Source organism: Schistocerca serialis, chromosome 3, assembly GCF_023864345.2.
Source record: "Schistocerca serialis cubense isolate TAMUIC-IGC-003099 chromosome 3, iqSchSeri2.2, whole genome shotgun sequence".
Classification (NCBI taxonomy): Eukaryota; Metazoa; Arthropoda; class Insecta; order Orthoptera; family Acrididae; genus Schistocerca; species Schistocerca serialis.
The window spans coordinates 367502957-367524751 of NC_064640.1; the positions used below are offsets into that span (position 1 = coordinate 367502957).

Sequence of the window (21795 nt, forward strand, 5' to 3'; positions counted from 1 at the left end):
TGACATATGATTGGGATGTGAGAACATGGTAAAGTTCCCTCATAGTAAAGGCAGCATTGTAGCATTCACGATTCTGACAGGGAAAAGCTATCACCTGAGCCGCTTCCACTCGTTTCCGAAGGAGGAAGGCAGGGTGATAGGGTTTGGAGCTTGAAATCTTCGCAAAAATGCGGCCAAAGGTTTTCGAGACAGCAATAGGGTCCTCAATGACAACACCCGATACGGTCAGGCTGGAAATCGGGGAATGAACCTTGGTCACAGAAAGCCGACGGAGGTTGCCCCACATGACGGGAAAGGGAGTCAAAATCTTAAAGGAACTTGTAAAAGAAATCCAAATAGCTAGTTTTCAATCCCAAAGTTCAACATTATAGTGTGAGAGCATGTCTCCTTGGGCAAATCGCGTTGCAGCATGCGTCAGTCCACCAGGGGACTGGGACACGGTGCACTTAGAAGTGCGAGATATGACACATTCTGTAGTGGTAAGGATAACGTTCGTAAGGTACTCTACCTGGTCATCACAACTGGGGAAATATTGGTCGTCGGAGGTCGCGAGGGAGGGGTAAGGCATCCAGTCGGCCGTGGAACGCTGACAATTAGGTTTACACGCAGGTGGGACAAGAGACAGGAAAATGGATAACGTATGGGAAATGCTCACTCGAGTATGTGAAGGAGAGAAGGGACCACTAGAGACGACAGGCAAGCTGGGAGCACAGAACAAGAGGTCCAAATGGAAATAGGTGTGTGTGGAGCCTGAAAGAAACGTGGGTGCTTCAGTGTTAAGACAGATGTGGTGGAGTTGACTGAAGGTCAGCCAAGAGGGTACATCTCAGACAGGTTCTCAAAGAGCCACAAAGGGCATGGTGGGCATTAAAATCGCTAAGCAGTAAAAAGCAGTGAGGGAGCTGACCAATAAGCTGGAGTAAGGCTGCCCTGGTGACAGCGAATGACAAAGGGATGTAGACGTTACAAAGAGAAAAGGCGAAAAAAGGAAGGAAAATGTGGACTGCAACAGCTTGCAGCTTGGTGTTCAGTGAGATAGTCTGGCCATGGACATCACCCCAAATGAGCAGCATGACTCCTCCATGAGAGGTAATGCCTTCTTCGGGAACGGGAGTGGGGGGGATGGGGGGGGGGAGGTCAGTGCAAACTGGAAGGAAACACGAGAGGTCAAAGCAGTTGTGAGGCTGCAATTTCGTTTATTGGAGGCAGAGAACAACTGGATGCTGTGATTCCAAGAGCAGCCATTATTCCTCCTTCTTGGATCTAATGCCACAAATGTTCCACTGGAGAAGAGTCAAATGAGGAATGAGTAGGAGGGAAGAAACGAAGGGCAGTCACATCGGTGGCTGCCCAGTGCCAGCCTTCAAAGACTCACTCCTACCGGGCACAAAGGCTCTACGAAATCTACGAATGTGTTGGCATTCTCCCTGGGTCGGCCTGTGGACTCCAGGGCAGAGAAATGGTAGGCACTACTCACCGGTGAAATGGAGGTCAGCCAGATAATGGCATCATGTGGCGACACTGTCGAATAGGAACAAGTAACACATTTTGACGTGTTTTGACAGGACACGCGAGTGTGGCTATAACATTGACACTGGTAGCAACACATCGGGTTTGGAATGTATAGTCAGACTGTGGATAACTTCATAGCCTGCCCTAATCTTAGATGGAAGCACAACTTGATCAAATGTGAGATGAAGGGTGCGTGCAGGCACTAAGTTTGCATCGACCTTTTTCATTACTCGATGGATGGCAGCGAAGCCCTGATCAGAGATAATGCTGGATTTATCCCTTTGTCAGACCATCAAGAAGCTGAGTGTAAATAACATCACATGAAGAATTCAGAGTACGATGCGCCTCAATATGAACAGGATATCCATGGAGAAGAGAAGCAATAAGCAGCTGTTCAGCTTGAAAAATCACAACTGGTCTCCAGAAGCAAAGTCCCATTATATAAGTGGGAGCCAGACTGCAATTGCATCAACACTCTTTCGAATAGTAAATACATTAACTGTAGCAAAACACTGATGTCCTTTGGTACATGATACCACAAGGAACTGAGGTGCAGCTGGGAGAGTCGTTGACTCTTTAGCCTTATTCCGTTTACATTTAATAGATGAAGACTGAGATTATGATGACTGGCTCATTGCGAAAAAATCTTCCATGGTTGCCACCATCTCCCATGGCGCGCTCCTTCCGAATGGGGCCCCCTCAGATAGGGGCTCACTCGCCTTAGATGACTGTTCACACCTCAGGACTCAACTCCCCCCGCCGGCCGCGGTGGTCTAGCGGTTCTAGGCGCTCAGTCCGGAACCGCGCGACTGCTACGATCGCAGGTTCGAATCCTGCCTCGGGCATGGATGTGTGTGATGTCCTTAGGTTAGTTAGGTTTAAGTAGTTCTAAGTTCTAGGGGACTGATGACCACAGATGTTAAGTCCCATAGTGCTCAGAGCCATTTTTGAACTCAACTCCCAAACTCCAGATTGAGGGACCAATTGGCAACTGGGAAGGTAACATCTCAGGTAATCACTTCTCCCTGGGACTGGTCTGTATCAGGGGGTATGTGCGAACCCTACCTGTCGACCCAGCACTGGGAATTACCCAAACCAGTCACACGACAAACGCATGGGCCGGTCTTCAGGAGCGCACAGGGAGGAAGAAGGAACGAAGAGAAAGCTCAAACGCCGAAGTTAAAGACGGGGAAGAGATGGAGAACAAAGAAATGAAACAAAGTATTGTTCCGATGCCAGGCTACCGAAACTTCAGAACATATTCCCGAAAATACCCATGTTCCCCAAGGGAGGGGAATAAAAATAGCAGGAGGATATGCACGCAGCATGGAAAGGGAAGAGGTGCGTGCTGCACAGGCTGGGACCCTGTGGTAGCCAAACACCAACTCACCATAGAGTGGTGAGCCCCCTGGGGAGGGGGGTTCAAAAATGGCTCTGAGCACTATGGGACTTAACATCTGAGGTCATCAGTCCCCTAGCACTTAGAACTACTTAAACCTAACTAACCTAAGGACATCACACACATCCATGCCGAGGCAGGATGCGAACCTGCGACCGTAGCAGTCGCGCGGTTCCGGACTGACGCGCCTAGAACCGCTCGACCACCACGGCCGGCGGGGACGGGGGATGGGGATGAAGTTGGTCTGTCACGAGCTGGTAGAAGTTTCCGAGTTTGTGCGTGTCACTCGGAAGGCGCTTTGGGAAGAGTTGCCAGATTCGAGCGTTTTGTTTTCCATCGGCAGGTAGAAGTCGCAGATTTCGGGCAAGCTGTCTTCCACATGGCGAACAACTGTAAAGAAAACCACATGAATGACGAACGATAGCTACAAACAGCCTGTTAGCAAGATGAATGTTGCATGGAAACTGTCTATTAAGTCTAATTCATTCCACAGACGCTACTCAGGGCTAGTAACTAGCAGACTTTCCTGAAGGTGCATTATAATTTTAGGAAATGATTAAGGACAGACTGCACAACTTTTTAATTATTGAGTGGTGCACTAGATAGACGAGGTCGTAAGGAAAGTGTCAGTGGCACACTATGACTAAAAGTTATGATTTCACAGACCACACACGTTACAGTGTATGCATACAAAACAAACTAATTGATACAATGTCACATATGCACGCGAGAAGAAAAATATACTGGAAGAAAAAGTAAAACAAAAAAATATGAAAGGCACTGAAACGGCTCCTGAATGGAGAAATGAGCGATGGTATTGATATGAAGAGATTTTCCAACGTGAGGTAAATTGCCAGTAATGGAAAAATGTCAGTTATGGCTAGATGTATGTGATTCGAGCTGCATTAACAGTTCTATAACGCAACAGCTCTGATTTTCAGCGTGTTGTACTTACTACATTATCCCTGACCCTCTAACACAAACACCAACACGGACCCAAGCCACATGACACTGAAGGAATTAGCCAATAATTCATTGGAATTATATGAGGTTAAAGGGACTGAACTACAAAGTCATCAGACACTACATCCTACATGCGTCAAGCCGGGAACAGTCCTCTGAGAGGGAAAACACAGAAGATAAATCCTGATGAACTTGGTTATAAGTGAAAATAAATAAAACAAGGAAACAGAAGCAATTAGAGACGAGAGAGGGGTAACAAGGTGAAGGTCGACGAGTTGTTACGACCAGAAAGCAGCTAGAGACCCGCGGACATATTATGCGATAAGAGATGCACCCTCTACATCTGACGGGTGTTTCCTCACCCTCCATTACCACAAAAAATTAGCAACGCAGACAAACTGATAAAATCTCAGGAAAGAGAACCACGACGAGATATTAAACCAACGATAGATGTACAAGAATAAGAATGACTAATGTGGGAAGGACAGGAGACAGGCCGGACCAACGAGCAAGGGCAGCCATGGGATCCCTTGGGTCTGTGCAGGTGACAGGGCAAACCTCAGATATCTCAAGCGGCCCAAGAGGCCAATGTGCCCTACCTCACAGAGAGGAGAAGAAACCACCTTCACGGGTGAAATGTGAAACGAGATCAGATGTCTGGTAGCAACAGAGGCAGCGTATTAGCAAGTCTAAGGTTTCGCCATAAGGTGACAAATTGGGGCAGTCCTGTAGGATGTGGGCCACCATCAGATGGGCCCCACACTGATGGTGGGGTGGAGCCTCATATCATAGGATGTGGTCATGGGTCAGCCACGTGTGACAAATGTGAAGCTGACTGAACAGTAGATTGCCTGCAAGAAGCACGAAGGGAGACTGCCACATGGTTGTGGAGCCCTTATTGCTTTCAGTTTTTTGAGAGAAAGCAGGGCACACCACTGTGTGTCCCGTGCCTCGAACAACTGACAGCATAGAGTAGACTGAAGGTCTGGTTCTGGTACCCCCACCTCCAAAGTTGGCATCCTGGTAGGCATCTTGGCTAACCAGCACATCGTGTTGGTTCTCTGGGATTCCAACTTGACCTGGGGTCCAGACGAAGATGACCAACTATCCAGCTTGATGGAAGTCAGAAAGGGGATCATGGACAGACACAAACAATGGGTGTCGAGGTAGCATTGGTCAATAGTCCAAAGACTACTCAGAGGGCCACTGCTGATTAAGAACGTCTCGCTGGTGCAACGAACAAGCATGAATCAGGGCTTGAGAGATGGCCCCCAATTCTGCAGTGAATACACAGGAGCCATTCGGCAGGGAACATTATTCATTGCACCTACCATGTGTGCAGGTAAAACCAGTTCATCCATTGGCAGTGATCCGTGGTAAAAATTTCTGCTTTGAAGAGCGCGCCGCAGCGCGTAATGTGAGGCAGTCGCCCTCCGTTTCTGGCGGTGGCGCCGCTGTGGCAATCGCAGCTTTGGTGTCTCCCTCTGGTGGGAAAGGGGGGAAAGGTTGCTGTTCACGTGCATTTAAGGGGCGCTATGAGCTCGCCAGTCAGTCAATCTGGGTCAGTCTCTCGTCCCCAGCTTGCTAGTCTGTCTCTCGTCTGAATTTGGGAGGCAGTTAGTGTCTGTCTGTCGTCCGGAGTGCTAGTATGTCTTTCGTTCGGATCAATCTTTAAAGCCGGATAAATGAGAGTCTTTTCACTCCGCCAGTAAGAGACTCAGCGAGTGGTCGCCCGGTCGAGGCTTAGTTCCTGCATCTGAGTCTGCGCGTTAGGCCGCCAGTCTGCTCGAGTTTGCTCAGGCAATGGTCATTGGCGGTTGGATCGATCGGTTGGTCGGTCGCGCACTGAGGCGCAAGATAAATGTAAATGCCATGTGACTAGGGCCTCCCGTCGGGTAGACCGTTCGCCGGGTGGAAGTCTTTCGATTTGACGCCACTTGGCGACCTGCGCGTCGATGGGGATGAAATGATGATTAGGACAACACAACACCCAGTCCCTGAGCGGAGAAAATCTCCGACCCAGTCGGGAATCGAACCCGGGCGCTTAGGATTGACATGTTGTCGCGCTGACACTCAGCTACCGGGGACGGACAGACGCAAGATGACTAGTCCGTCTTGAGCGTCGGCGCATGTGAGGTCGCCACGTGAGTCCAGTGGGCAGCGCCGTATAGCGAGGGGTAGTGGCTTCGCGGTCGACACGAGAGCAACAGGAGTCAACCCACGACATCGGTCTGGCCGGTGCGAGCTGTGACGCCGTGAGACCGGCGCGCCTTCCTGCGTCCGTTGAAGCGGCTGGCAGCGGACGGTTCGGGAGAGCGATTTGGGGCTGCTCCGCCAGGTCTTCTCGAGAAATCGCAGTTTATTAGAAGTTAAGTGATTGGTGATAGGTTGTGTGATTTACTCTTGTTAAATTCTACTTGTTTTCTTGGTCAGTGTCTCGTCCCCATCTTGCTCGTCTATCTGACGTCCGCATTTATTAGGCAGTTAGTGTCTGTCTGTCGTTCGGAGCTGCCTCTGTCATGTTTGTCGGATTTGGTGTGTTAACGAATTTATTGCTTGGAGTGTAACGGCCTAATTCCTGAATATGTTTTTTTCTTGCCTATAATCTTGAGAGGCGGTATCTGTGCGCTGTAGAGCATCTTAACTTGTTTGGCCAACCTTGCAGAATTTTATATAAGATTGAATTTTATGGGCTTTTATTTAAATGATCATTTTAGTGTATAAAGTTGCCAGCCTTTCACCGTAAGACTTTTCTTAAAAGTTAAAATCAAGTTGCACCTTCGGTGGCAAAGTTAACATTTTAATATTTAGTGTTTTGTACCATTTCCATCCCTCCTACGGGGGTGCATAGTTTGTGTGCTTGTGTAAATTGTTAAAACCTTTAGTTTAAAGTAATCTGGTGTGTTGCAGATTTGCACCAGTGTAGTCTCTTTCAGAGGTTGTTGTGAGTGGTCGTAACTACGGCCGTGTCGAAAGGGAGCAGCAAGGTTCTCAGCCTGAAAGCTCATACAGTCAAAAATTTGTTTCTTTCTGCTTCTGAATAAATTGTAACTTGATATTTAGATGGTGCTTTCTGATTATAATTTTAAATCTGTTTCTTTAAAAAAATGCTTTAGGCACCATTAAAGTGAATAAATTACCATTTGTTAAAAAGGAATTTGCTTATCATTTCATCGGTTACTCCCTGGCAACTACTTCCACGCTCACATAGTGTGATTAAATGTGTTAATGTTCTTGATGAATCGCTAGTAAGTAGAATAAATTCTCAAGAAAATTCTTTGAAAATAAATCACGGTTCTGGCAGTGTATACCACTTCTGAACCTGGAAATGTATCAAGGATGGCCAGGAACAGACCACAAAAAACTGTGGCACCAACAGAGTTTTTTGGTCCAAACGATAGCTCCAGACATACCTCAGGATGTGGTACACACCACAGCGGCATATGGAATTGCTTCCTGACAATGGGCGACAGTGGGGTCAGTTGCAGTTCACAGCACAGACACAGTATGCAAACTCCAGTCCTGGGCCGCTGTTGTGGGAGGTGTATCTCCCTAATAGGTGAAACGGCACGGTAGTGCAGGTGTGCAGGGGAGCAGTGAATGTGTAGAACATAGTTGACCAGGAGTTTTTGGCACCTGATCTGCAGTGGAAGGATCTCAGCGTCCGTTAGAACGCTGTTCACAGGGCTGCAGGTCTGGTCCGAAAACTGCCTGTCATAAATCAGATTCCACAATTGTGCATTGGGTACAGAATCCACAATGCTGAAAGTGATGTTGAGCCATATGCCAGACTCCTGTAATAAAGAAAAATGGTGTTACTGTGGCAGCGAAGAATGTTAATGTGTGACCAGCATGTTAGCTTAAGTTTGTGAAGGTGGGGAGGTCACTTCAACCATGAAACGAAGACCAGCTCCAGAAAGCGATAAGACTCTACCTCAACGACCAGTTGCTCAATGTGGTGGAGATCTGGCTGTGGATGGACAGTACAATGGCGACAGAAGTCCACGATGTATGTCTTGGCACTGAAAACCAGAAGTCATGGATGAGAGCCAGGTCTGCAACTTTCACATGGAAACGTTCAGTCAGCGCATGGCAAAATCCACAGTGGAGGAGAAAGAGGAAATACAAAAATCGTCGGTGTACTGGGAAGGTGAAACTGTAGAACCCACAGCTAAAGCTAGACCATTGATAGCCACCAGAAAAAGGAGACACACTAAATACAGAGCCCAGCAATACCCCATTCTCTTGTATATGAGGTGTATTGTGGGAAGCAGCAACCTGGAAAGTATGGTGTGACAAAAAGTTTTGGACAAAAATTGGAAGTGGGCCCCGGAGACGCCACTCGTGAAGGGTAACAAGGGTGTGATAATGCCATATGGTGTCATAAGCCTTTTGCTGTCCGAGAAGACAACAATAAGGTGCTGCCGCTGGGCAGAAGCTGATGGGATAGCAGACTCAAGGCACATCAAATTGTCAGCAGTAGAATGGCCTTGGAAAAAATTGCAGTGGAATGGAGAAAAAGACCTGAGAGTCAAGGCTTCACCATACACATGCAGTGAACATTAGTTAGACTAATTGGGTGACAGGTATCCATCTCAGAGTTATCACGCTTTCATGCCACCTAGATGGGAACGCATCCTGCTATAGATACAGTTGAAAATGAAAAGGACATGACACTGGCAGTTCACTGACAGGTGTTTGAGCATTTGGCTGTAGATGAGGTCTAACCCTGGAGCCATGTCAAGGCAAAGTGTTAGGGCATTGACGAATTCCCAATCACTAAACAGAGCATTATATGGCTCCATGTGATGTGTAGTGACAGTTAAGTGAATTCGCACCACCTGCTGTTTGAGGACAAAGAATGTAGGCTGACGATTCTCAGATGCTGACTCTCAAGCATAATACAGAACAAAATGTTCGGTGACAGCATGTGTGACAGTGTAGACAACACCATTCAAGGAGATGGCACGTACACTTGTGTGGTATTGGCGACCATAGAAGCATCAAACCTGCTAAGGAGGGGTATGTGGTCCAATAATAGTTCCCAGCATTGTTGCTTCTGTCGTTTTATTGGGTGGTGGATCAGGGCAGGGAACCACTGAAGGCAATGAAGTGCTCCCTTGTAGCATACAGTACTGTGATCTCTAATGGCCACAGCGATTTCTGAGATGCTGTCTTCCGACCGGGGGGGTGGGGGGTGGGGGGGGGCGACTCCTGAGGAAGAGCAATAGGGGATTGCTATGTGTGCTGTCAAATGCATAGCTGCAGTTGTGCTCTGGACATCGACAACTCTAAGTGATGGGGAGCTAAGAGTGATGGCAGACTCAAAGGCAACCCAGTCAGCTTTGTTAAGAGCCCATCTGGGCAGGTGTCCAGGCAGGTGATCGTGAGGGAGGGACAGGACGATTGGAAAATGATCACTGTCAAACAGGTCATCATGGACTCCCAAGTAGATGGAGGGGAGAAGACCAGGGATGCAAATGGGAAGCTCAGTGGCTGAATATGATCTGTATAACACGGCGAAGTGTGTAGGGGGCACCAGTATTAAAGAGACAAAGATTCAGCTGTGTAAGCCAAGTTTCAATAGCTTTACTGCAGCTGTTGGTTGTACTTCAACCCCACAAGGGGTTGTGGGCACTGAAGTTGCCCAAAATGGGGAAACATGGTGTGAGAGAGAAATCAATGAAGACCATGTGGTCTGTGACACTTCACTATTGGCACAGAGATACACACTACAGATGATAAAATACAGAAATACGTCACACGAACAGCCACAACCTCTGAAGTCATACTGAATGGCTTGTGTTCACTGTACAGTCCAGAATGCATGTGAAAACTCTACCCAAACGCTCTGTCATAGCTTGATTCTTAAAACAGCCCTGATAGCTGAGGAGGGTAGTGGTTAGCAATGCTGAAATCGAGTTTCCTGGAGGGCAATACAGTAAGCAAGGGAAACGCATAGGAGACATTGTAGATCAGCAGGCTGTGGAAGAAACTTCTACATTTCTACTGGAAGATAATGCTATAGGTATCCTGTGGGGGTGTGCAGGGACCAAGGAGGCAGATCACGCCCCAGAGTCGCAGGTTGTGAGGACGTGGCATATATACACGTGCATTATGTAGCAGCTTGTGTATGGGGCTCCGGTGCCACAGGTTCCACCAGGAATTCTACCTCACGTACAGAGTCGAAACAAGCGGGGTCAGTGGCATGGGGACCACTGGAACCTCCTTTGTCTTGGAGATCTTCTTTCAGTCTCACTTCTCCTTGGATGCTTTCCATGTCCACGAAAGATTGTCTGCCCTTGTGAAGAAACATGAACCTCTACAACCAGCAATGCATGGCTCCTTCAGCCACTGGCTGAATCCTTGGAGGGAAGCGTCTCGAGGGTCCCCTTAATGGTGAGACGCACTGAAGGAGGGTGATGATTCTCAGGCTGGAGGTTGAAGATTTGTCCCCTAAGGTGAGGAGTGAATGTTCACAAAGTGGGTGTGGAGGAATCAACAGGATGACCCCCAACCACCAGGGGAGTGCGTGTAGTCCAGCAGGCCCCAAGACCACACGTGGAAATCTCGAAAAGCGAGGGTACTGTCGCTACAGAAGATGATGATGTATCTGTAGTAAACATCAGTCATATGTACAGGATGAAAACGATCATATTTCCTCTTGGCCTTGTGATATATGAGTCAGTCCAGTCTCGAATTCTTGGATTTTCTTTTCTGTTTGGAAGACAGTGCAGTCTGGTGAACAGAGAGAATGGCGCTCCCCACAGCTGACACGGATGGGGGAGGGGGGGAGGGGGGCACAGGAGCACAGGGCACAAGGAAGGCCCATATTCAACTGATGTTGACAATCCTTACAGATGGGGTTGACGCTACAATGGGAAGACGTGTGGTGGAATGTCATACATTTGAAGCACCGCGTGTGGGGGGGAGGGGGAGGAGGAACATGCAGTTTCACATCAAATCAACACACTATAACCTTGACCTTTCAGGGCAAAGAGTTGCCTTCAAAGGCCAAGATGAAGGCCCCAGTATCAACTCTATTGTCCTTTACATGCACTGCATTCACAGTTGCGAATAAGGACAACCTACAGCTGTATAATGAAATGAGGACAGTGAAAATTTGTGCCAAACTGACTCGAACCGCAGTTGACCAGCCATAGTCCCACACTCCAGACAGAGGATGGAGTTACATTCATTTTACTTGAAAGTCGCTTGCCTGGTGTCGGCGAATAAGTACGATATTGCAGTGCCAGTGTTATTTCGAATTATGATGCAAAGTTCCTTTGGACATTGAGCCTCGGCCAGACCCAAACTTATCGTATTTATCTGCCGGCATCGAGAAAGCGACTTTAAAGTAAAATGTTTCCCCCAGACACGAATATACATAATGAATGTACGACTACAGGTTGTAGACACTTGGTTGACGACATATGAAAGTTTGGGTTTGGCTGTGATTCATGATCTGATACATAATAGTAAGGCAACCACTCGCGATAAGCGGGAAATCCTGGTATAGGTTCCGGTCCAACACACATTTTCGTTGTCATCATTCCAATATACAGCTGTAGATTTTCCACATTCGCAACTGCGAACACATTTCATGTATTTCATAATGGCATGTCCAAATGAACATTGCATCGTAATTCAGAATAACACAGGCATTGCAATATCGTACACTATTGTCCTTTGGTCTCCACTGGACATGACGGACAAAATGCACACCCCATCACTCCAGATTGGCACGTAATTCATCATTGGTCTGTAAAAGGTCGCGGCGGAAGGCGATACTCTGTACCATATTGAGACTGTTGTGGGGCTGGGGCTGGGGCGGGGGGGGGGGGGGGGTTATAGGAATGTCATCGAGCTTGTTACAGGCGAGAAGTGCCAGTGACTGAGCAGGTGTACCATTTCAATCAGAGTAGAACCAACTCCCATCTTCGAAATTGCTGCAACTTCAGCAAACCTGTCAAGGTGTTGAACAAATAACAATGACGTTGTGGCCAAGAAGATGTCCCTGTGGTTCCTAGAGCAAAGTAAATATTCATGGAAGTATTTATTCCCTTGTTTCTTAGCTTCATGTCCCTCCTAAGGCAGTGTCGGCACCACCCGTGGGAAGGGAAGAAGTGCTGCAAGGGCCGATGTCTTGTGTTGGCCAAACACGCACTGGCAAAAGAAATATGAGCCCTTGGCCTTGATGGGGGGGGGGGGGGGGGGCAGGAGGCGGCGCAATAATTCGAGACGCAACAAAATTCTTTTATCAGCAATCTATGACCTCACTAGAAGGAATGAACGAAGAAAGCGAAGTAAGGCAGATTAGGGTCCAACATCTCGTAGATGACGAGTTCATTAGAGAGAGAACATAAGCTTGGCTTGGGGAAGAATGGGGAAAGAACTCAGCAGTGCCCTTTCAAAGGCGCCATCCTCGGCATTTGTCTTAGGCGATTTAGGGAACTCACGAAAACTTTACATCTGGATGACAGACCAGGATTTGAACAGCTGTCTTCCTGAATGTAAGTCCAATGTCATTACTGTGCCTCCTGATTCGATGATCTCTATGAAATCAATAGTTGTATCAGCATTCCTGTCTGGACTCTGCTCTATTATTGTAGTTGCTCATGTCCCTTCACCAGTTTCCACCTATGCTCCTTCATTGAACTTTGGTCCACAAAAACGTAAACTTAACGGTGCACTACACTGCACTGGTAATAATCACAGCCATCTTTACCATACAGTTACTAAAGTTAACATTAACATGAAGACAATGGAAGCGACTAACTACCTACACTTGAACCGTGCTCAGCCCATCCATGCGCGATGTGGATGTCTCATTGACTGCAAAAGTTTTTAAGAAATGGCTCGGCTCTAAAGTGTTGTTTCAGCTAGGGAAACGATGCTCGGAGCTCTTAGGTACTCCTGGTAAAAGAACAGAACTGACGAAAAAAATCTAAAAAACTTAAGCTGTGAGGTCTGATCACAGGTATAAATGCTCAGATGAGCGATGTGTAAATTAAATGATTGACAGTTCCCTGGGAAATTAACAAGCTAACGGCGGCCATTAATGTGTTTGGTCAATTTTCGTTCTCACGTCTAGGAAAAAGGCAACAGTGTACACTATGTGATCAGAAGTATCCGGACACCATCAAAAACGTACGCTTTTCATATTACGTGCATTGACTGCCAGGTACTCCATATTAGCGATCTGAGTAATCATTGGACATTGTGAGAGAGCAGAATGGGGCGTTCCGCGGAACTCACGTACTTCGAACGTGGTCAGGTGATTGGATATCACTTGTGTCATATGTCTGTACGCGAGATTTTCACACTCCTAAACATCCCTAGGTCCACTGTTCCCGATGTGATAGTGAAGTGGAAACGTGAAGGGACACGTACAGCACAAAAGCGTACAGGCCGACCTCGTCTGTTGACTGACAGAAGCCGCAGACAGTTGAAGAGGGTCGTAATCTGTAATAAGCAGACATCTATCCAAACCATACCACAGGAATTCCAAACTGTATCAGGATCCACTGCAAGTACTATGACAGTTAGGCGGGAGGTGAGAAAACTTGGATTTCATGATCGAGCCGCTACTCATAAGCCACACATCACGCCGGTAAATGCCAAACGACGCCTCGCTTGGTGTAAGTAGCGTAAACATTGGACGATTGAATAGCAGACAAACGTTGTGTGGAGTGACGAATCACGGTACACAATGTGGCGATCCGATGGCAGGGTGTGGGTATGGCGAATGCCCGGTGAACGTCATCTGCCAGCGTGTGTAGTGCCAACAGTAAAATTCGGAGGCGATGGCGCTATGGTGTGGTCGTGTTTTTCATGGGGGGGGGGGGGGGGGGGGCTTGCACCCCTTGTCGTTTTGCGTGGCACTGTCACAGCACAGCCTATATTGATGTTTTAACCACGTTCTTGCTTCCCACTGTTGAAGAGCAATTCGGGGATGGCGATTGCATCTTTCAGCACGGTCGAGCACCTGTTCATAATGCAGGACAATAACATACCTGTAATGGACTGGCCTGCACATACTCCTGACGTGAATCCTATAGAACACCTTTGGAATGTTTTGGAACGCCGACTTCGTGCCAGGCCTCATCGATCGACATCGATACCTCTCTTCATTGCAGCACTCCGTGAAGAATGGGCTGCCATTCCCCAAGAAACCTCCCAGCACCTGATTGAACGTATGCCTGCGAGACTGGAAGCTGTCATCAAGGCTAAGGGTGGGTCAACACCATACTGAATTACAGAATTACCGATGGAGGGCGCCACGCCCTTGTAAATCATTTTCAGCCAGGTGCCCGGATACTTTTGATCACATAGAGTTGGCACCAGTCATGATGGCTGCTAACGTTCTCCAGGCATTCGCCAAACACAAACCCTTGCATCGGATTCATCACTTCGAAACACCCATATCAAACATCCACTGCCCAGTGGCGTCGCTCTTTACATCATCAAATGGTTCAAATGGCTCTGAGCACTATGGGACTTCACATCTGAGGTCATCAGTCCCCTAGAACTACTTAAACCGAACTAACCTAAGGACATCACAGACATAGCAACACGTGGCTCATGAGGAGCTCCTTGACCATAGTACATAGTTTTTTCAATTCCCTAAGCGCAGTCATTGTGGTACTTAGACTGCTGGTGGCACTACTGGAACTCACTCTGCTAATTTCACGAAATTTTTTACATCCGCTCTCTGCAACCTTCGACGGTCCCTGTCTGTCAGTACATAAAAGTCCGGCTTGTATCGGTTTAGCTGTAGTTTCTCCTTCGCGTTTACACTCCACAATCACATCACTATCAGTCGACTTATGCATCTAGGGACATTTAGTGGTCAATTCCGCATTACATGGCTGTGTGTGGATACTTTTGAACAGATAGTGTATCTCTGTTGGTAATTATCAAGGTTGGAATCCTATATGACAAAACAATTCAACAAGCAGTCAGACTTACGGCGAGGCTCTTGTTCGACGACAGACTCGAGGAAGTCCTGCGGCGTCATGTACAGTTGTCCATTATACTCGGCTGAAGCGAACTTGATGAAGCGCCGCTCGCGGGACGTAGGCTTCACGGCGCGCACCAGGGGCTCCTCTTCTCTCTGCAAATAACAGGCTTATAAGTTCTCGCCAGAATAAGTGCTTTCTGCTGCCATGAGATGCGGCACAAATCAGATATTAACTGTTCGCATCTGCGTTATGAAAATGTAGGTTTCCGCCAATGAACTCCATAATAATGGCAGAAATTTATGTTTAACGCCTAGTAATTTCTAATACGAGCATTAATTTACAGCGTTTAGAAGTTACATGTAGCGATGAAGAGTAACCAAAAATTGAATTAATCTGTAAGAAGGCACACTGATACATGGTCAGCATAAAACTATTTCGTGGGGAAAGCCGAACACTTTAGGACTCGGCTGACCACCCAACAGCAATTTAAAAACTTCAAATGGACATGGATGCAATTTTCAGAGGGTGTGGGGATGAAGATTCTGAAGCTGACACGTAACTGTAACGCTCGATGACGATATTACCAACAGTTACGACTCCAGTGGACTGTCAAAAAAGACTGTAGTTTTAAGCCGACTACCAGAGACCTCAGAGATCTTTTCACATTCTCAATATGTCAACATGCATTTTGTTTGAGGTTTTGTAATAAGGAAATTACTCTTACGGCTCGACAGAGATGGCTAGATGAATTCCTAAATGCAGAGTACAGGATTTGAGGGTGTTAACTCATGTTTTCAATTAAAGTCATGGGACAAACAGTGTTTTGCGACCGCACCGCAAAACCATGCGATTAGTACACGAAAGGACGTGCCTCTCCAATGGGAACCGAAAACATTTGATCGCAAGGTCATAGGTCAACCGATTCCTCCACAGGAAAACACGTCTGATATATTCTATACGACACTGGTGAAGGCATGTGCGTCACATGACAGGAATATGTTGTCGACCCACCTAACTTGTATACTTGGCGAATGGGTAAAAAGATTCTTCTATCTTGTCCGATTTAGGTTTTCTTGTGGATGTGATAATCACTCCTAAAAAGTGATGAAAACATAAGTGTTTGTCACATAAAATGAAAATAAAAAGTTAAAATTTTCACCCGAGGAAAGGCTTGAACCAAGAACCTCTCGTTCCGCAGCTGCTCACGCTAACCACGAGACCACGGCGCTCGTGACCTAACACTATCCTTGATGTTGCCTATCTCGCCCATAAACTACTCAGTTTGTATATTTTGCTTATTTTTTCATAGTTCCACACAATTTCTTCCTGTTTTCTCGATTGATCTGTGTTCAGTTTTTCAAGGCCTATCCACTGTGCCAACTTATAACTAAATCTGAGGGGGGTGCGATGGGGAGGTTCCCTTGTTAGAACAACTTAAACCTAACTAACCTAAGGACATCACAAACATCCATGCCCGAGACAGGACTCGAACCTGCGACCAAAGCGGTCACGCGGTTCCAGACTGAAGCGCCTAGAACCGCAAGGCCACACCGGCCCGCGTACAAGCTAAACAATGAGAAAGTATAGAAACAGACGATTATCTAGCCAATATAAAATTGAAATTTATCTCATAGAACAGAAAAAATTACCAAAACCTGAATTCTTAAGAATAGTACAGAAATCCTGAAAGCCATGAAAAATAGTTTTCAAGAAAAACTTGATATGCAAGTTTATGAAGAGGCCACAGTAAAGAGGATAAAGAAACACATATGGAGGTATTCGAAAACGAACTTGGAAGAAATAGCGCTCTTCCAAAAAAAAAAAAAAAAAAAAAAAAAAAAAACACACAACCTTACGTTCATGGTGAATTTATAAGACTCTCTTTTGTCCTTTGCCTATCTGAGACAGTTTTTGATCGTCTTCGTCTGTTTGTATATAGACTGTACGCCGTGTTTGCGAAGTATACTGCTGATTCTGGCCGTCACCTTGTGGGTGTATGGCAGAAAGGCTGTGCCCCACATTTCTTCTTTAGACGTGTCACTTCCCTGAGTGATGGATTTCCAGATACCTCTTATGCAACTAGTGGAGTACCCATTGCTCCTCAGAACGCTATCCAGGTGTTATATCTGGCATCCGATGTGCTGTGGCACACGTATTCGTCTTGCGCGCGTTGCGAGCGTATTAATCGTCCCTCTTTTCTTGCTCGGGTGATGGTTTGATAGATCTTGCAGGTATCGGGTTGTATGTGTGTATGTGTGCGTCTGTTTTTTTTGATACACGCTGTGTACCAAGTTCTCACTATTACTCGTAAACAGCGTATCTAGAAAAGGTAGCTGTTGGTCTTTTTCTAGTTCCACAGTAAATTTTATGTTGGCATGCAGACTGTGGTGTCTAAGGATGTCGGCGACGTGTTCCTCACCACAGCTCCACACGACGAAGGTGTCGTCAGCGTAACTATGCCACACCTTAGCAGTTGTAACGGCAGACGAGAGTTAGAAAGGAAATAAAACGTAAGTGTTAGGAAGGGGATAAATTCCAGTACACACATATCACTTATTCTAGAGGATTTCTTGTCTGTACAGAATCTAAATCAGGTCGAATTGGCTGAAGAAATTAGAAAGTTCGAAGAGGAGCTACGTGATTTATCACTGATTATTTTGTCTGTACAAGAACATTACACAACCAGTTATTAAACTAAAATGGGATACGTATCAGGAAAAATGTTGACCTGCACGTGAAAGGCCTTTCTAAAAAATTTTAGGACTTTTTTGCCTGGTTTTGGGGTTGTGCAGCTGCTTTTCAAAGCATATATTAAGGGTTCGAGTCCTGCGTCGACGTGTCCTCAGTGTGTGTGTATTCTCTATAGTTCTCGATTCAAATGAAAGAAAAGTGCATATAGTAGTATCAGAGGAATAATTCTAATACGTAATATAATACTGATGCGCATGATGCAGCACAAAATCAAATTATGAGATCTTACTACAAAAAAAAAAAAACCCTCCGCAACCGAGGTCGCTAACGCACTCTTGCGCGGTGGCACTCGACTCTGAGGTCCACCGGTTCGAATCCTGGTGGTGGATGAAATTTTCACTACCAGTATGTGGCCAGCAAGGTAAGGAGAGGTAGTTGCCTAAAGTCCTGATCACTAGCTCCTGTGGAAACGTTCTGGATTAAATTCCAAACTTCTCCGCAGCGTCTTGTGAAGTGAGGGCATGTGACACTACCGATGATGATGGGTCCGTGGGAGGGGGATGTTGACTTCAGCGGCCCTCTTGGTGCTATTCGAGAGGAATAGGCTATGTGCCAGCACTGGATTCCACCCTCTCCCTACCCTTAACCCATAACACGCACTCAGCAATACACTGTACGAGCACTCGTCACAATCATCCACATGACACAGATACACATCTGACACTTCATAACATGTCGGAGGAAGGTAATAGCGAAACATCTACACGAAGACCTTGCCTAAAATGGTGATGCAGGGTGTGTGTGTGTGTGTGTGTGTGTGTGTGTGTGTGTGTGTGTGTGTGTGTGTGTGTGTGTGTGTGTCAGCGCACTATGGGATCATAGGAATAAAAAAACAAATGAAAACCGACATCGATGTTCTGCAAAAGTAGTTATCACAAGTAAACTGAACACTAACCAATAGCTCTAGGGAATCAATTTTCTAAACAATTTTCATGCTTAATAAAAATCTTTAAAAGCGTGCCAGGAATGTGGATGCACAGAGAGTATTTCTCTGGTTCAAAATGGTTCAAATGGCTCTGAGCACTATGGGACTTAACATCTGAGGTGATCAGTCCGCTAGACTTAGAACTACTTAAACCTGACTAACCTAAGGACATCACACACATCCATGCCCGAGGCAGGATTCGAACCTGCGACCGTAGCAGCAGCGCGGTTCCGAACTGAAGCGCCTAGAACCACTCGGCCACAACGGCCGGCTATTTCTCTGGTCTGACACTCCCTGCATGTCCCAGGAAACTAACTGATGTTACGGTTTTATGCAAATTGTTAATGAGGCTTAGAATGATAACTTTAGATAGAATCACATCGAGAAAGCTGCGCGTAGAAGATACGGAAAACGGAGGGTTGCTGTAGCCTATTTACGTCTCTTGCGCTAATACCAAGACACAATGTTCATATATATGTATTAGTTCATTAAAAAATTGACTTAACCATTAGGATATAAAACTGAGGCTGCAAGAATGCAAATTAGGTTACAGATATTCTGGTGATTATTATACGTTACTATATAATGTAGTTTGGGAAAATCTTCGCGTCAGGGAATCACTGACAGGCGAGGCTGTTAGATGAACAGCTCCGGACATATACAGCTGAGCCTGCTGATTCGAGGATGCATTCGAGATAAAAAATTTAATTAGTAATAATAAATTACATGCACTTTAAATTTAATTACATATGAACAATTTCTTAAATTATGAACTAAAACAGTGATACAACAGAAGCACTGTTCTAAAACTACTGTATATCGTTATTTTTTCGGTATATGTAAGTAGTCTTTCATAGCCATTAGACGGCAAGCAGTACGTATGAAGCCAATTAATAGAAGTAAAGTGTGTCAATAGTGATCTTGTCTCATCATACGCTGTGATAATACACTGAAGAGCCAAAGAAACTGGTACACCTGCCTAATATCATGTAGGGGCCCCGCGAGCACGCAAAAGTGCCGCAACACGACTTGGCATGGACTCGACTAATGTCCGAAGTAGTGCCGGAGGGAATTGACACATGAATCCTGCAGTGCTGTCCATAAATCCGTAAAAGTACGAGGGGGTTGGGGGGTTGGAGTGAAGATCTCTTCTTTACAGCACGTTACAAGGCATTCTAAATATGCTCAATAATGTTCATGTCTGGGGAGTTTGGTCGCCAGCGGAAGTGTTCCTGGATACACTCTGTAGCAATTCTGGAAGAGTGAGATGTCGCATTGTCGTGCTGGAATTGCCCAAGTCTGTCGGAATGCACAATCGACATCAGGATGCTTACATACGTGTCACTTGTCAATCGTATCTACACGTATCGGAGTCCCCTATCACTCCAATTGCACAAGCCACACACCGTTACAGAGCCTCCACCAGCTTGAACAGTCCTCTGCTGACATGTAGGTGCACGGATTCATGACGTTATCTCCACACCCGTACACGACCATCCGCTCGATACAATGTGAAACGAGACTCGTCCGACCAGGCAACATGTCCAATGTCGGTGTTGACGGGCCCAGGCGAGGCGTAAAACTTTGTGTCGTGCAGTCATCAAGGGTACATGAGTGGGCCTTCGGCTCCGAAAGCCCATATCGATGATGTTTCGTTGACTGGTTCGCAGGCTGACACTTGTTGATGGCCCAGCATTGAAATCTGCAGCAGTTTGCGGAAGGGTTGCACTTCTGTCACGTTGAACGGTTCTCTTCAGTCGTCGTTGGTCCCGTCGTTGCAGGATCTTTTTCCGGCCGCAGTCATGTCGGAGATTTGATGTTTTACCAGGTTCCTCATACTCATGGTACACACATGAAATGGTCGTACGGGAAATTCCCCACTTCTTCGCTATCTCGGTGATGCTGTTTCCCATAGCTCGTGCGCCGACTAGAACACCACGTTCAAACTCACTTAAATCTTGATAACCTGCCATTGTAGCAGCAGTAACCGATCTAACAATTGCGCCAGGCCGCAGCGCCGTATTCTGCCTGTTTACATATCTCCGTATTTGAGCACGCATGCCTATACCAGTTTCTTTGGCGCTTCAGATTAGTATGAATGTTGTCCATAATTTGTCGGTTTTAAGTAACGTACTGTTTCCGAGACCATAAATAGTAATACTGACACCGCCCTCCCCTAACCCACCCACCATCCCACCTGCAATTACATCTCATTGTATGAGAAGTCAGTCTGCTCATCCACACCACTGCTACTTCTTCGTTGTAGCTGGCCGTCAAACATTTAAAGTTTATGCGGTTTAGGAGTGTAAGTCTGACCTTGATACAATACCGAAGCACCGTGATGAAAGTAACGCTGGGATAAATCCTCTATTTTCTACTTTGCGTAGACAAAGCGACGTCGGGACGATGACAAGTGCGCACTCCGGAAGACAACTGCAGCAGGTATTTGGAGCGACTATTTGTGGCCGGTGCGCACGCGCTCCCACCAGTCTGCATCAACATCACGTGCAAGTCACGGGGCCCGCGGAGCGGACGTGTCACCCATTCACACTGCACGGCTACAGAGGGTAATGTTCTGCGACTCACAGCGCGTACATTTATAACACGTAACTCGCGTCACAACTGTCTGCAACACATATATAGTAATTCACAGTTTATTTTAACTGGCGACCACAGGCAACAAACTGAAATGACCCAAGGCCCTGATTACAACTTATCATATTATCACGTAATCACGCTGCAGTTCAAAATGATTGTAGGTTTCCTCCATAGTCTTAAAACATTATGGAAAACGGACTCCAATCCGATCGAATACAGTTCGGCGGCTTTTCACTAAGGATAACCTAGTTCGACAACACAGATGTAACAGTAACTTGATAACGGTGTCAAAATTGTCATGTTTATCAGCAGACTCGGCAGAAGTTAATTACACTGCATGTGTAGGGCGCAGCGAGTAGGCGGAATATGATTGTTGTTACTCAGTTACACTGTGTATTTCAACTCCAACAGTGCGTGGGACCCACACCAAGTGACAGTATGACAAACAGGGGACATAAAGCACACAGAAAGAAGAACAGTCCGAATGTTCTCCGGCCCGTTTATCGGTCGAGAGAGAAAACAGAGACGTTGAAATGATTCAGCTGACACACACACACACACACACACACACACACACACACACACACACACACACACACACACAAGAGAGAGAGAGAGAGAGAGAGAGAGAGAGAGAGAGAGAGAGAGAGAGAATGCCAAATAGTTCAGGGCGGAATCTGCGA

At 46.4% G+C, this 21795-nt stretch overlaps 1 protein-coding gene across 3 annotated transcripts in view; it reads right to left on the reverse strand.

Annotated features, from left to right (window-relative positions):
* Window positions 1-21795, reverse strand: part of LOC126470186 (calcium uptake protein 3, mitochondrial-like) — a 657418-nt gene that overhangs the window by 106662 nt on the left and 528961 nt on the right. For all 3 annotated transcript variants that reach the window (XM_050097843.1, XM_050097845.1, XM_050097844.1), the window contains exon 2: window positions 14846-14990. In XM_050097843.1, the coding sequence (XP_049953800.1) occupies window positions 14846-14990 (145 nt within the window). The remainder of the gene's footprint in view (window positions 1-14845; window positions 14991-21795) is intronic.